This window comes from Lampris incognitus, chromosome 8, assembly GCF_029633865.1.
Source record: "Lampris incognitus isolate fLamInc1 chromosome 8, fLamInc1.hap2, whole genome shotgun sequence".
Lineage (NCBI taxonomy): Eukaryota > Metazoa > Chordata > Actinopteri > Lampriformes > Lampridae > Lampris > Lampris incognitus.
The window spans coordinates 17,892,163-17,907,755 of record NC_079218.1 but is presented as its reverse complement, the minus strand read 5'-3'; the positions used below and the strand labels follow the sequence as shown (position 1 = coordinate 17,907,755).

The following is a 15,593-nucleotide window of genomic DNA, read 5'->3' as shown; positions in this document are numbered from 1 at the left end:
ACGAGTTTGCTCACCCGTGTTTGGGATCACTGCGTAAAGTCCATGCCAGGAAATGCAATCCACACATCAACCCAAGTGTGGTGGGGCTTCATTTTGGTTTTTCTTTTATTTTGACAATACCCTGTATAATGCTGAGTGACCGTTAGACAGACATTGTACTGATGCTATGGAAGAACAGTTGTGGACACTGGGCGACGATGTTATGATAGCTATACACAGTATTTACAGCAGATGAGAAAGACCTTCCCCAACTTAGCGGTCTTCCCCAAAAAAAAAAGAAGGTACCATTACTATTCACACCTTACACCCTAGGGCAGAAAGACAGGAGGAAACAAAGCAACATTGTGAATACAAGTGATTCAAAACTTGAGTCAGTTCTGACCAGTACACCCCAAAAAAAAGTTCCATTTGCTGCCTGGAATTGTTCTGCGGATATTGCGAAGAAAGTAACAAAAGAAAATCTCATCATTGGACCTGTATTAGTGGTGAATTTTTGTGCTCTCTTAAAACAGCAGCTTACTTTCACGTGTTGTAGAGCAATGCCGACTGACAATACTGCTGTTCAAACTCCTTTTTTTTTTTTTGCCACAAAGGGATTTTAAAGAGGTTTGCCTGTGTAATTCTCAAGCAGCAAATGGTGACATAGCCCTGGTGGCTAAGGCCTTCATAGAGAGACGAGAGTGATCCTCCTAGACGATAGGTGGCACTGTTAGTGAAGGGGGGGGGGCACGCAGCAGAGGTAAATACTTCTGCCTGTCAGGCCCAAAGGAGGCAGGCTTCAGCTGCGAGGAGAGTCTACATGGATTCACCGAGAGAATCGTCATCCTCCAGAGATAAGGGCAGGTACAGATCCTACAGAGACGGAGGGAGCAAAAGTCACATTTATAACCGTGCGTTTTGGGGGCATAACAGGATTGAGCAGAAGAGTGAGGAGGCGGGTGGTGGAAGATGGAAGGGTAGGAGCGGGGGAGAGGGTCGGCGTCGGTGAGGTATAGGTACCTTTTGCTTGCGGCTGAGGCCTGGGCTTGTAGGGGTGGAAGAAGTGGGGGAATGCTTGGATATTGGGGTGGAGAGCTGGCTGCTGGAGCCTGTCCCATTGGCTGCAAGAGCCCATACAAAGAAGAAAAAGAGGGAGAAGGGGAGGGAAGGGAGAGAAGTTGACAGAGGGGAAGGAGAGAGAGAGAGAACAAGAGGTAAACAAAGAAGGGTGTGGATTAGCCAGTATGTTAAGAGAAGCCTGCAACCTTTCCTTGGCATTAGAGGTAAGTCATCCCTGAGCCATGGCCTCACTTGGCAGCAATGCAGACAGTTTTGTTTGTGTGTGTGTGTGTGGGGGGGATCTAGGTGGCTGACTAGACTGTTTGTTCCTCTCTACTAGATGACATTTTATTCACTTCTCTCCATCCTGCCAGGTTGCTAGGATCCCTCCTGTGTGGCACATTGTGTTTACATCTCAGTGGTGTGATGTGATGTACATTGTGAGCTAAATGTTTTAAAGACTTTTTGTGTATAACAGATAAAAAGATTTTCAAAGCCCATGAGCCAGATGGCCAGTGTAACTTTGTGCCAATGGGCATTGAAAACACAGTGTGCAAGACGCTTTGTTGTTAACCAGGACTAATGCCACCAAGTTCATCTCAACAAACGGCACCGCCAACTAAACCAGACTAATGAGTTGGGATTCAGAATGAAATAGCATTTCCAAGAAAATAAAACTTCTTCAAACAAATAAATTAGCCTAGAAATTAATTTGAAATTACTATCCCTATGATCTAAAAATGAATAATTTTAAACATAAATAATACTCTCCAAGCCCGCCAACTAAGAGGACAGAGATTCGTCATCTCACCAAGACACCAAAATTTGGGGCAGCTCATGTGACACGGATTTGGGTTCCATTTTACAATAAAGCACATTTTATAAAGGGTTTATAAGTGTTACTAATTACTTTATAAATGGATATTAACTCATTTTAATGCATTACAAACCAGTAACAAAATGTTACAACTCAATACTTTTTGAGTTGCCAGGTTCAGGACCCACGTTTTATCAATACTAGTCTCCAACTACGAGTTACAGAGCTTCGGTTCAGGATTAAGGTTAGTGAGCCATTTAATGATTTTACCGTCTTCATCTAATCCCGTGGTTTTGAAGAGAATTTCGATGGAGACCGACCCTGCAGGCTCCTTATGAAAACCCCAAAGTTTTTTTTTGTTAGCAACTTAATACCGACCTAATACATGAATTCCCTGTTGACCACTAATAAAGTAGTTAGCAACCACTTACAAACGATTTATAAAGTTTGCATCATTGTAATTTGGAGATTGATTTTGCAGATTAACACTGTATCTCGACATCCTAACATGGTTTAACTTAATTGTAATGCCCAGGCAAGGTCTAAGCCCAATCGAAACCACATTGTTAGCAGCAAAATCTCCTCCAAAATTGTCATAGGAGGAGCTCCATTACCGTGCGTCTGATTTCTGGATCTGCAGGTGGAAACTTCTTGTTCTGCAGCTGGTTTAGTAAAACGCTCTATTTTCTAGCATTGTGGCTGCTCTCCAACCAAACGTGGGCTCTTACACCCTCGATGCCTTGCCAAGCACACTTGCCTTTCAGCTTTTCAAAGAGCGGTGGTGCACTTGAGGTGGCTGGTAGAGGCCAGGAGATACAACCAGGCACAAGGGAGACTAGAATGCATTGGTTTGTCTCCTGCCATTTAGTTTACTTAGACTTGTTTCTTAGCCAGGACTGACAGGTGGAGATCTGAGGTCATTCTCCATCCTCTCAAGTGGGCATCACTTGCAGGTATGACTTCTTGTGGAAGGAGGATTTTTTAAAAATATATTATTTATTTATTTTTTCTCTCTGGTTCAGCTGCAGGTATTTTGGGGTTCAGAACTAGAAGTACCAACAGTTTGTAGTGTAGCTGAGGTTTAAAAACAAATGAGACGATTGTTTAAAAGAAGGTCAGAAAAGGGTTGAGTGGAAACATGCACACGTTGTATAAATATATGGCTTTTATTTTAAAAAATAAACATGATGGGAAAAAAAAGACAAAATGCCAAAAAAGCAGCAATGATTCCAGTTTAAAACATAAGTGTGGGTACATACACCTGCTTTTATTAGACAATGAAAGATGACTTTTCTTATACCAAAACTTCAGCAACCAGATAAAGTACTTAAAAATCAAATGTGTTGTGAAATAACTGAGATCCCACTCTTGTGTGATGTTTTGTTCCTCTGCTTATGATAATGAGGGGCAGTCTAAGTGTTTAAATAGGGGCAAAAAGTGTGAAAACTGTTTTAAATGACCTTTTGTTTGGTAAACTCTTTCCACCACTATTTCCCATTTCCATTCCCAGACAACTTAGCCCTGTGAGACAACTCAAACAGCATCCTCTGGGAAGACACTGTCACCTTACTGGCCTTGGCAGCGCTATGGACCCCCTGTCAATGCGGGGGTGGTTAATGCTTTCTATATTATGGCCCCAGCAGCTGCTTGGCCCTTCAGTCTGCCATCCTAAAGGCCAGGCCATCTCCCATGAGTATTTGCATAAGTATTAAAGGAGAAAGTCAGTCAGCAGGTCCTGCAAGGACAAAGGTCCCTGCCACACAGGATGTGGAGTGGAGTGAAACTTATATATCGGGATAGGGGAGCAACCCACTGCCAGCCAACTGCCCAAAGGTCAAAGTAAAATCATTTGCATGTACACATGATAGAACACCTTTTGGGTCATGGCCCCCCCCCCCTCACTCCAGTCCATGCCACACTGGTTGCTTCAGCACCCCCAGCAGCCTTGACCATCACCCTGTCCATTCCTTGCTCTCTTCAAATTATGAGTTAATTTGATTAAAAATCTCTACATCTCGTTCCAGTCAAACTGAACTAAAACAAGAAATAAGCAGTTTAGTTAGTTGGTGCATTTCTTCTCCCTGCGGTATGTCTGTCAGTCCCAGCTCATAAATAAAAAGTGGGCAACATGGCAGATGTTAACAGACAAACATCCGAGAGGTGTTTATGGCCCTCCGCCACCTTTGTTTGCCTTTCATCTTCCAACTGATGTAAATGAAATGACTAATGCATCTGCAGTAATAACATTTTGGGGTCCTTAATCTCTTTAGATTACCCTCAATAAACACAGACGGGATTTCAGGCGTCCCCATTCTGCTGTGTGTACTGGGCCTTTATGAGGCGTTGTGCTGGGATTAGGGGTCGCTGTCCCCTGGACCCCCAGTGAACGGTTTACTTCGTGGGCCCCGTGCACAGACCAACAACAATAAAAAGAAGCAAGCTTTAAGCTCCTACTCCACCCTTTTGTCGAATCCCAGACTGTCCAAGTCCGATTAGAGATGTAAACAAATGTGCGAGAAAAAAAAATTAAATTAGAAAAACAAGAAAAGAACAAAAAAAGAGCAAAATCACATACCATGCAAATTGATCAATTGAAAAAAAAAATCATATACCCATTAAATTGACTATGTGCTACTTTGACTGATGTCGGATATGAACAGCAAAAATGGATAGGTAAAACTAGTGCGATGCCCCAAAGTTAGACTTATCACCTTTCAAATGTAAGATAATGTAATTATCTTGTGAGACGCAGTGTGTGCACTTTGTTTTTGATTGCTCCCCCGCAGATGTGAAATGTGTCTTTCTGAATTCAGCCTCTCAGTGACGGACTCGAACCTGCAAAAAAAATCAGCTCGACATTTTCACTAAAATTCCTACGTACATGTGCACAGATTTATATATTATATATTTATATCACATAAAAGAGCATTAAAACCCCGAGCATTGCACACGCCCAGTTTGTTGTGTCGGAGCGATGTTCGTTGATTTGAATGACAGAACTAAGCGAACGCCCGTTTGTCGTCAACGAGAAGACAAGCAAGTGTGCTTTCAGATAATCATGGGCTCACTCGATTCAGTGGGAGACTTGCTGCGCCTGACCGGGCCGGGACTTTTGGCTGAATTCCTCTGAGCTTTGGGTCCCTTCATCACCCTGCACTCTGTGGAGAGAAAGACACACACACACACACACACACACACACACACACACACAGTTACAAGAAAAAGAAAGCGGTTTTGTTGCACTTCCCATGTGAGGAGCTGTGTGTGGCTGGCACATTCCTGTCCAAAACACATAGTTAATCAAAATAATTGTAATCAAAATGATTGGATATGAAAGAAAAAAGACATTTTCACAGGCCGTCATAAAATTTCGTTCTCAGTAAAGAGACTGATGAGAGCTGATCACTCTAATTCATGGCAAAACTGTACAAAGATATGTCTGCAGCAATAAGCTTCATTCTTGCTCTATGCTGCACTGCACTGCTTGCTGGGAACAGTGCACATCACAGCCCTGTTCCGGTATTAAAGCCATGCGATCGTTGTCGTTCATAGTTTTGATGCCCTATTCCACTCCCCCCGGTTTTATTTCCCTTGATTTTTCTACATTTGTCTCCCACAGTCTTTTGATCGGCGGCCAGTCGATTCAATGCAAATGTGTGGCGGCGAACTGGTGTGTACCGCATGCAAAAATGTATGCTGCGGTGTAGTTTATTCTGGGTCACTGTATTAATCAGGGTAGACAGAACCCAGACATCTTTACCCCTCCCTCCCCATTTTTACCCTCCGTTTGTACTCTCTCTCTCGCTCTCCCTCCGTCTCTCTCTCGGCTAATTATACTATCTGTCCTCCCTCCGTCCCCCGAGACCTCACAGAGTCTTTCTTCCCTCTCTTAACCTTCACACACTGGTGGAATCAGACAGACACGCACACTCAGGCGTCGTTGTTTGTGCGGCACGTCACCCTGCTTTCGAATACACTTCAGACTGACGGCTTGTCTAGTCTGCTCAGTACAATCCCTGCTGAGTGGCCCGGGGTCTGTGTGTGCAGAACACTGCTCCACTTTAAGCGCCGCTCTTAATGTAGAAACGAGCAGAACATACAATATGAACAAACCTCCAGACTTGCTTTTTTTCTTTTTCTTTACCAAGTGCGTTTATCTATATTCTCCTGCATGTATAGGGTGTGAAAATTCAGCAAAAGGAACTGAAATTTATTTTTAGACTTGCCATTCAAAAACAAAAGAATTTGACTGCGAGGCATGGGGAGTGACCGCCATTACAAAGGAGCTGCCTGTGTAATAATGTCCGTACGGCATGGCAAAGTCTTTCCCTGTCCACCCAAACTAGGCCAGCTCAGTGGCAGCCCTGTGCTCTAGACTTGATGCCAGTTTGTTCGGCATCACCCTGCTGACCTTGGGTTATTATAGACCACGTGGACCAATTTAGGTTTGGTTCCACTGGGCTACTAGGCTATAAGGAAAGGGGCTGGATCGTTATAGGGACTTGGGCATCTCCATCCTCCCCAGACCCACTTAGAAACTGAAAGGGAGGGAGTCAGGGAGGCGGCAAAGGCGCTGCAAATGACAAATCAGCCCTTTGCAGAAGATGTTTAATGTGTAGGAGACATTCTTATTCACGATATGTTCGGCGCGTTGGAAGTACAACGCGGAGGCAGGGGACAATAGTGGAGCGAAAACGCAGCGGATTGCGTCATTAAAAATAACATTTTCAGCTCCACGGGAAACAGAGAGGCTCAGTGAGAGGAGACGTTTTACATCTCGTCTCCTGTACTACTTAACCCTATCAGCACCACTGGATCAACTGGCCCAAACCTATCACCACCTAGATTAATGGCTGCTGCAAAACCTCTCCCTATCCCTGCTGCTGGCTGCAGATAACAGTCTTTTCTTTTTCTCTCTCCCTCCCACAAATCCCCCCCCCCCATCCTTACAGACATACATATCTTCTCACTATAAACAATGAGCCGTTCGCTACAAAAACATCTGTTCCTTACAAACAAAATTCAAAGAGAGACCCCTGACAGACCAGTGTTTTCTGTTAAAACAGCACCAAATGAACTACATCTTAAACGTATCAATTATATACTGTAAACTTGATATAAATTGGATACGCAAGTCAGAAACCAGGATCTAAGCTTTGGGTTTAGTGTCACGAGTTTTCATAATACTTAGTAAGCAAACTTATTTCTCATCTCTCATCTCATCATCAGCTGCTTCTCTAGGGTCAGGTCGCGGTGTCAGCAAGCTAAGTAGGGAACTCCAGACGTCCCTCTCCCCAGCAATGCCCTCCAGCTCCTCCTGGGGGATCCCAAGACCTTCCCAGGCCAGATTGGGTATCTAGTCTCTCCAGCAAGTTCTGGGTCTACCCCGGGGTCTCCCCCGAGTTGGACGTGCCCAAAAAACCTCCAAAGGAAGGCATCCAGGAGGCATCCTAATCAGATGCCTGAATTATCTCAACTGGCTCCTTTCAACATGAAGGAGCAGCAGCTCTACTCCGAGGTCCCGCCGGATGTCCGAGCTCCTCACCCCATCTCTAAGGCTGAACCCAGACACCCTATGGAAGAAACTAATTTCAGCCACTTGTATCCGCAATCTCACCCTTTCGGTCACTACCCAAAGCTCATGACCATAAGTGAGGGTTGGAACGAAGGCTGACTGGTAAATTGAGAGCTTTGCCTTCTGGCTCAGCTCCCTTTCCACAACAACGGTCCGGTACAACATCCGCATTATTGCTGATGCTGCACCAATCCGCCTGTCAATCTCCCGCTCCATCCTACACTCACTTGTGAACAAGACCCTGAGATACTTGAACTCCTTCACTTGAGGCAACAACTCATCCCCAACCCAGAGGGAGCAAGCCACCATTTTCTGGTAGAGAACCATGGCCTTGGAGGTACTGACTCTAATCCCGGCCATTTCACACTCAGCTGCAAAGCGCCTCAGTGTGCACTGGGGGTCTTGTTCTGATGAAGCCAACAAAACCACATCATCTGCGAAGAGCAGAGATGCAATTCTGAGGTTCCCAAAACAGACACACTCCTCACCTTGGTTGCGCCTTGAGATCCTCTCCATGAATATCACAAACAGAATCGGAGACAAGGGACAACCTTGGCGGAGTCGGACACCCACCAAAACATGTTTGATTTTGTGCCGAGAATGCGGACACAGCTCTCACTTTGGTTATACAAGGACCCGATGGCTCGCATCAACTGCCTTGGTACCCCATACTCCCGCAGTACCCCTCACAGAGCGCCCCGGGGTACATGGTCGTAAGCCTACTACAAGTCCACAAGTCCATTTCTCTGAACTGAGAAACACTGTCTTGTCAAATGTGAATATAACATGTCAATATTTGACTTTTCTCCTATTCCAGAACACTTGAAGTGAGTTATTTGTATGATTATAACAGGATGGCCATACACTAAATGCCTTTAATTAGAATGGCTCTCGACAAATAACCAATAACATCAATCTCAACCAAAGACAAAGTTTCTGATTCCCGCCTATGACGTTTATGATGACATAGCTGCATACGGGTGCTAGCCAAAAAAAACTAAGATGAATTCCTGTCTTGTTTGTATCATTGCTATAATTATTGCTTAATATCACAAAGTTATCGTTTCAGAACAGGTTGCTGGCCTTTTATAACAGGTATCTGGTAATAATTGAGCTCTCCTGGTCTGAAAAACAGTAAATACAAACTGAAAGATGTGTAATTTTGGCATTGTAAAAGTGACTTCACTTGCAATTACTGCTTCAAAGCTGCCATCTTGTGCTTTCATAATAAACAGTGTGTAATAACAGTGGAGCAACCTCAGCATCCTAGTGTACCAGTGGTAGTATTGATTAAAATGTACCATGACTGACTCGAGAAGGTAGAATTTTTCTTTTTGAATTAAGCAATACTTCACACAGTTTTCAGTTAAACCGAGAAGAAAGGAAGCGAAGTGTTTTTAATAATTTTGTACAATCTTATATGATTAATAATTTCATAGAAAGATTCTCAATGGCTTACACAGAATACATGCACAAAAAAACCCCACAACTGCTTGTGTTGATGTCTTTATAAAAATTACCTGCTATGAAAATAATTTCGGGTAGTTCTCCTTAATTAGAAAAAATAACTGGAGCGAGGGTATGACATGCGACACACTGATGAGCTGGATTCAAACCCAGGACATTGTGGTTGGACCTGAGCCTGGATGCTAACTGCTTATTAACTGAACCTCAATGGGTAACTAGTTAATCAGTTTTAGTCATTAGACTGTTGTAGTTGTGCAGTGTGATGTGAGGAGTGATCTAATGTCCTTGAACTTACCGTTCTCATCCAAAGAGAAATCATCCTGCGCATAACGGAATTTCTCTGGTCCACATGCAATAAAGACGTCATCTTCACCGAAGAAATCTTGCAGGCAGGTCACCTGTGGAGTTCAGAAAGAGAACGCTTGAAAACTCGGATAATCTGGCATCAGTTGGCCGCAAATGTAAAGGGACCGTCCAAACCATTACCACAGTGAGAAAGACTACTCCTGGATGCACAAAGTTAAATTGCATTGATAAAAGACTTACAAAAGAGTCACGAGTTACAGAAACCAAGCGCTTTCAAGCCCCGAGAGGGCATTTTCCGCTACTTTATTATTATTCATATTCAAATGAAGTGCATTTGAAATGCTGATTCAGGGCTAATTAATTAGGACGAATTAAAAAATGATGTTCCCCCATGCTTTGGTTGGGGTGAAAAGTTACTGTATTTAGTTGGAAATGCTGCATAGTGTGAGGTTGTGCAAGTGGTGTGACAAAATTAAAGCTTCAACAAAAGCCATTGTTAACTACCATTTACATATGATGGGAAAAAATATACAGCAGGGAATTCTGAAATTGTCTGGATATCCTAATTAAATAGTCGGCAGACCTATGATTAGGTTACACCTAATACAATTTAAATATTGATGACCAGCAGCAGAGTCTTTTTGGGGAAAACACATCCTTTGTCCATTAACCAAAGGTAGTATTGAGCTTCAAAAAAAAAGTAGGTCAACTATGTGTTATACATACATACGTTTGGGCTACAGTTGCATTTCACTAGACACAACCACTATGGCATGCACACACACACACACAATGACACCTATACTCAACGCCAGTATAAAGTTACACCTCCCCTGTAATGAATAAATGATTGAACTTAGTTAAGGCCGGCGTCTCCAGGGCCTTTTCCCACTACAGCAGCTGTTGTCACAATATGGCCTACTTAGTGGACAGATGTCTCTGGCCACTCCTTCTCCTCAGCTCTCCAATCTATAGACCCTGTCACTAGCTATATTAGGCCTATTACAGCCATTTGAATAAGGAGCCATGTTGCCCCTGAATTTCTTGTAGCAGTGTGGCCAGAGGTAACCAGAGTTTCACGACCCAGCGGCCTTTCGGGCCAGTTTATCATGAACACTGAAATGTTTCTGATGTGAACACTGAACTATCATTAGGTATGTTCAAGTTGATATGCAATTCCTCTCTTTGTTTTACCTTTGCATGTTTTATACAGGGTTTCTACAAGCAGGGGTAACTTCTATCAAAGGTGGCTGCCTCTGCTGGGTTTATATAGGGGAAGCACTGAAGAGGACTCTCCCCTGGCCTCTCTGGACCAAAGTACTTAAGTTTATACTCTACTGGGAAGCTCGCCAGAATAGCTAGGATGCACCATGGCCTCCTTTGTGACACACATCCAAACTATGAGCTGCAGATAATTCTGGATCACTCCACCCAAGCAGCTGCCATGTTGGTTTTCTGTACTGCTAGACAAGCTAAATGTGTGCGATGGTGACTCGCTGGCGTGGCATCTAACAGCTGTACCCTCTCTGTGTCCTACAAGATTCCCTGGATATAAGGCAGGGGAGAGGAGATGTGGCACAGAGCCGGTATGAAGAGGGAGGTCTGACTCCCATAATCAAACTCTAATGCACAATCCTCGTGAATTACAGTATCTCTCTCTCTGAGTCCTCATTCAGATATTAGACATAAGCTACTTTCATGAAGATAACTGCTGTGTGGCATTTGCTAGGTAATGAGATGGGTTGAGCTGGGGTTGGGGGCCATGGCAGGAGGTCGTCCATGTTTACAAGGCTGAGGCCTCAGCAAGCATGGGGTTATTAGAGTGGTAAGTGTCCACTGACAGGCAGCTGTAAACTCCCTGGATGAATACACTCAAGGTTTGTGTATTTTCGCTGTCCAATCTGCCTTTTGGAAACAATGGGCAGCATGGTGGGACTGTGTCTAGGGAGCCCACCTATCAAAATGGAAAACATGGGTTCATTTCCCTAAGAAAGCAAGTATTCACCCTCATGGTGTTTCCTGAGCAAGATGCTGAATCACTGCCAGCTGCAGTGGTTTTCTGTGGCTCACACTTTGGAGTGGGGGGGGTGTAAAGTGTACATGAAATGTCCCCACAGGGATTGATAAACTAACACAGATCTTTGCATTGCGATGACGAGGATGCATTGTTTACAAAACTTAAACTGGTACTGCGCCCAAACGCCGTTGCATAACCCCACAGTTTACACGCACAGCAAATTCAATACAAAAAGCCCAAAGCGATATCTTTACATCAGTGTTAAATATTTATTTCAATCTGAAAACCATTTGAATACATGTGGTTAGTAAAAGTCTGGAAAATCCTTTTTTGGAGGTATACTGGGGGTTGAAACTCACCACAACCCCCTGACAAATTCTGGGCCAGAATTTTATCTACAATTTGACAGACTTTTTTATGGATAAACAACTCGGTCCTGCGTCCATTTACATTCAAATGTGAAAGGTCACAGTCCCTTTCGGACCATGGCTTTGGTCAGAAAAGGGCATGCCATCTCCAGAACGTTTAGGTTTAGGAAAGGGAAGTTCATCTTCTGTCTGAAAAGGTCAGTCTTGAGTCAACCGGAGCCACCTGGTAACAGTGTTTAAGGGAAGGACAATAGTAGAAAACATGACAGCATTCCTCTTTCTCAGCTCAGTCTTAAACAGTGTTACACTTCTAAGCTCCTATATACATTACATACGCAATGTCCAAATCTCTCTCTCCCATCCTCCCTCTCTTTTTATGTGTGCGCGTGTGTGTGTTGGGGGTTGGGGTGTCCTGCTAGGAGACTGGCTCCTCCCAGACTCCAGGTGCCCACCACCCTCTGTCCAACCGAGCCCATCCCTAATCTCTGCCTCACCAGCTGTCAGGACCACATGACCACCCCCCACCCCCAACCCCAAACCACCAACACCACCAGAATCTGAAATGGGGATCCAACAATTACAACAACTGAATTATTCAAGTTCTTTTACCCCCAACTCTGCACAACGGCCAATGGCCACAGAGGCTGCATGAGTGGTAATAGTAGCGGTTTGGAAAATTCAATAATGGAGTGCTCCTTTGCACTGCCCCTTCAACTAATATAATATAGGGGACATTAGTGCCCCCATAAACTGATGGAAAGTTCTATGACCTCCCTCCAAGGCAGTCAAACCACATCCTTCCAGTTTACTTCATAAGAAACGTTTGAAGCACATTAGTTTAGATGGTTCGCCTTTTATGGCATCGATTCCCAGGCAATCGTAAAATAAAGCCGGTGCAGGTACAAACTAAATGAGGTGCAAAATATAACCTCTAAGACAGGTAATATAACCGAAAGTATGACATCCACTATTAGAGGCAGCTATGAAGATTAAGCTGAAGAAGAGAAACAACTCCCACAGTTATACATCCACAGAGGTAATATGTCACAGTGAAAGTGCATGAACATATGCTGGAACAATTTATGCAGAACCACAAACAGAACCCAAGTCTGGGCAAATGACCTCAATCATTAGGAATTGGATCAACCAGTGCCAGCTGGCTTCAGAGACTTCTGTGTTAATTTCAAGCAGTGGTGAGGGCTATGAATTCCTGCGTAATTCAAGATGTAAATGCCAACTACATGTTACCCACTGTGGTTTTAGTATAGTTTAATCACGCAAATCAGTCGTCTTAGAAACAAACTGTGAAGTTTTTCAACTCAGCTCAGATACTTAAGACAAGTGCTTTCTACTTGGGCCAAAACTGTTAAGTAATTAGCAACCACCTCCTCCAAACATGGCTCACACGTTGGCCATATTTATTGTATTGTTCACCATTTACAGCAGAGTTTCAGTTTGGATCCTCAGACATGAATTAATGAACAGCTGGTGACACCCCCAAAGTACCTTCTGTCTCTTGGCACCTCTGCCGAGACACAATCGTGTTAACTGATCTTTTAGCAGAAGTAACGTTTAATGTCTAACAGCAGTGTTTTGACTCTTGTTAACTTGAAGTCTCATCTAACCAGCTAGAAGCACAGGCGGCTGCATGAAACATGTGAAGGGAATGCACTTGTCTAGCAACGGCTCCATTGCGGTTACTTCAATTTGAACGGGCACACTTTCCGAATGCTATGATATCATGAAACAACTTAAAACTGCCATATAAAATATTAAAGCCGCCCCAAAAATGAGATATGGGCTGTGGGAAAGTGCAGATCACAGCACTTTCTACCATGGCTTATTTTGTAGGTTAAAAGAGGATGTGGCTCCTAAGAAGATGGAGTCCATGGTTGCCAAATTTAAAACTAAAAGGAGGGGTGCATAGGTGAAACAAACAAAAAAACACAAGACATCCCCATCCCACTATCATGTCACTTTTCACTGGATGTTATTTGGACCAACATTACCAAGTTGTGCGCAAGACAACACAAGAGAATTTCCTGAAAAGACAAAAGGCTGAAGCAGAGCTAGAACCCGAGTTTGTTGCGATGCCCATGAGGCTACTCCCACTCTTCCACCACTGCAGAAACTCAAACCTGATCAATAACATGGCCTCTGCATACAAGAGAGCCGTTATAGCTCCCAAAAAGGCACACCGTTTCTCATACCATGGCCTGAAAGCAGGCACGCACGACCTCTCTGAAGCAATACCTTAGCTTTAAAGATGGAATCCATTTTGTAAAAGGAACTACAGCAGGGAAGTCCATTTTGTTTGAGCGTTATCGGAGGGGAAAAAAATACACAAAATACCGATGGCTCCAAGCACAAGCACCTTTCATGTCACATAATGACAGTCCTTGTCATTCAGAACTCATTCGTCAAGTGCCCGGGTGGGGAAAATGCCCTCAGTCCAATCAATGCCCTTCGACAGCCACTGTAACTCAGCACGGAGTGTCAAACCTCAGTTCCAGATTATGCTTCCAATAAGGGGCATTTTGTGTTTTTTTTTCTTTTTAAAATCACTGACCTCTCTTTATCTGACTATGACCCTGCTCACTAGCTCTGAGCTCTGCACCCCAATCACTAACCAAGCGCTAGTGTGGAGTGCACCGGATGCAGTTGGTCCACAGATGTGTCAGGCAGGCAGCAATATCTGCACAGTCACAGGGAGCAGCTGGTGCCTGATATCATCCTCCGCACCCAAACCCCCTGCCTCCAATCCCCCTACCCCATCCATACGCATTGAGGAAGTCAGCTTGCCATTTAGCTGACTGATGTGGCCTTAGCCTTATTAAATTATGTTTCTGACTGTCCCCGGGTTGTGCTCACTTGTTGATGTGGTACACACGCAGGAACAGGGACGGGGATGGGGAGCGGGGGCAGCGGATGTGTTTTCGCTAACATGTCTATTTGAGATGCTTCTCGTTATGTCTGCAAGCCTGTGTTCCTCCCTCCCTTTCACATTTTCTGCAAGTGTGTGCGCATAAGCGTGTCGAGTGTGAGATGTGGGTTGTCGGAGGGTGAGGGGCAGAGAGTAGGCAGGTAGAACCAAATGGAAAGAGCATACTCAGCGTATTACAGCCATTGTCATAGACAGAAATCATCACTGCAGAGCTTATTGCCATGACAACTGCCTCCGCTGCATGGCGAGGAGCAGGCAGACATCATGAGCACTGATAACCAAGGAGAGGCAGGCTTTTTTTCCCCGTTACCTGATGGACTCATTTGTTATAAAGCCCTAAACCCGTGCTTATATCCGTCTCCTAGCCAAGTGAATATACGCTCGGAATTAAAATCTTTTGTCAGACAATAACCGACTTAGTGCTTGACTCGTGAGCTCTCAGAGAATCGATTTATCATCTTTTGTGGCTCTTTTCAGAAAAATATATTTTAAAAAGACTGGCAAACCTTGTAACTAGACCATGGCAGAATAATGAGTCTGCAAAGCTCTAGTAAGGTCACTTACAAGGCACTGCTCTCATCAGCATCAAAAATAGTTTAAGAAAAAGACAATTGGCACAATATTATAAGATTTCGACCTATTTTACGTGCTGCAATGACAAGTGAGTTCACCATCTATTAGTTAACAACCTCTTTAAAATGCACTTGTTGTGATAATCCAATTCTTATACATTGAAAATCAGAACCATTGTACGAGTCAACCACTTTTAACAAAAGGGATTAATATAAAATGGCCGCCAGCAATTAACTAAAATCTCTGATTTAATGTGCCCTTTAGAGGTGATGAGAGTAAATTTAGGATTTACTCTCTTTTTTTTTTTGGTCGAAGGAATAATAAGTCTCCATCAGTGAATACTAAATGATCCCAATTTGCTTTAAGGGGGGGGGGGATGCCTCACTCGCCCCACCCTTCCAGACTGAGCTGAAAAGCACAAGCATTTGAGGGGAAAATGGGCGTGATTTTTTTTTTCAATGACAAAAAGAAAGAAGGGAAGGTTGTCT

At 43.8% G+C, this 15,593-nt stretch overlaps 1 protein-coding gene across 1 annotated transcript in view; it reads right to left on the bottom strand.

Annotated features, from left to right (window-relative positions):
- Positions 1-649: 649 nt before the first annotated feature.
- The window catches only part of LOC130116924 (neuronal migration protein doublecortin-like), a 28,994-nt gene continuing 14,050 nt past the window's right edge, over positions 650-15,593 (bottom strand). The window contains exons 4-7 of the mRNA XM_056285028.1: positions 9,193-9,295; positions 4,924-5,013; positions 1,000-1,100; positions 650-852 (exon numbers count right to left, since the gene is read on the bottom strand). Coding sequence (XP_056141003.1) covers positions 796-852; positions 1,000-1,100; positions 4,924-5,013; positions 9,193-9,295 — 351 coding nt within the window. The 3' untranslated portion in view covers positions 650-795. The remainder of the gene's footprint in view (positions 853-999; positions 1,101-4,923; positions 5,014-9,192; positions 9,296-15,593) is intronic.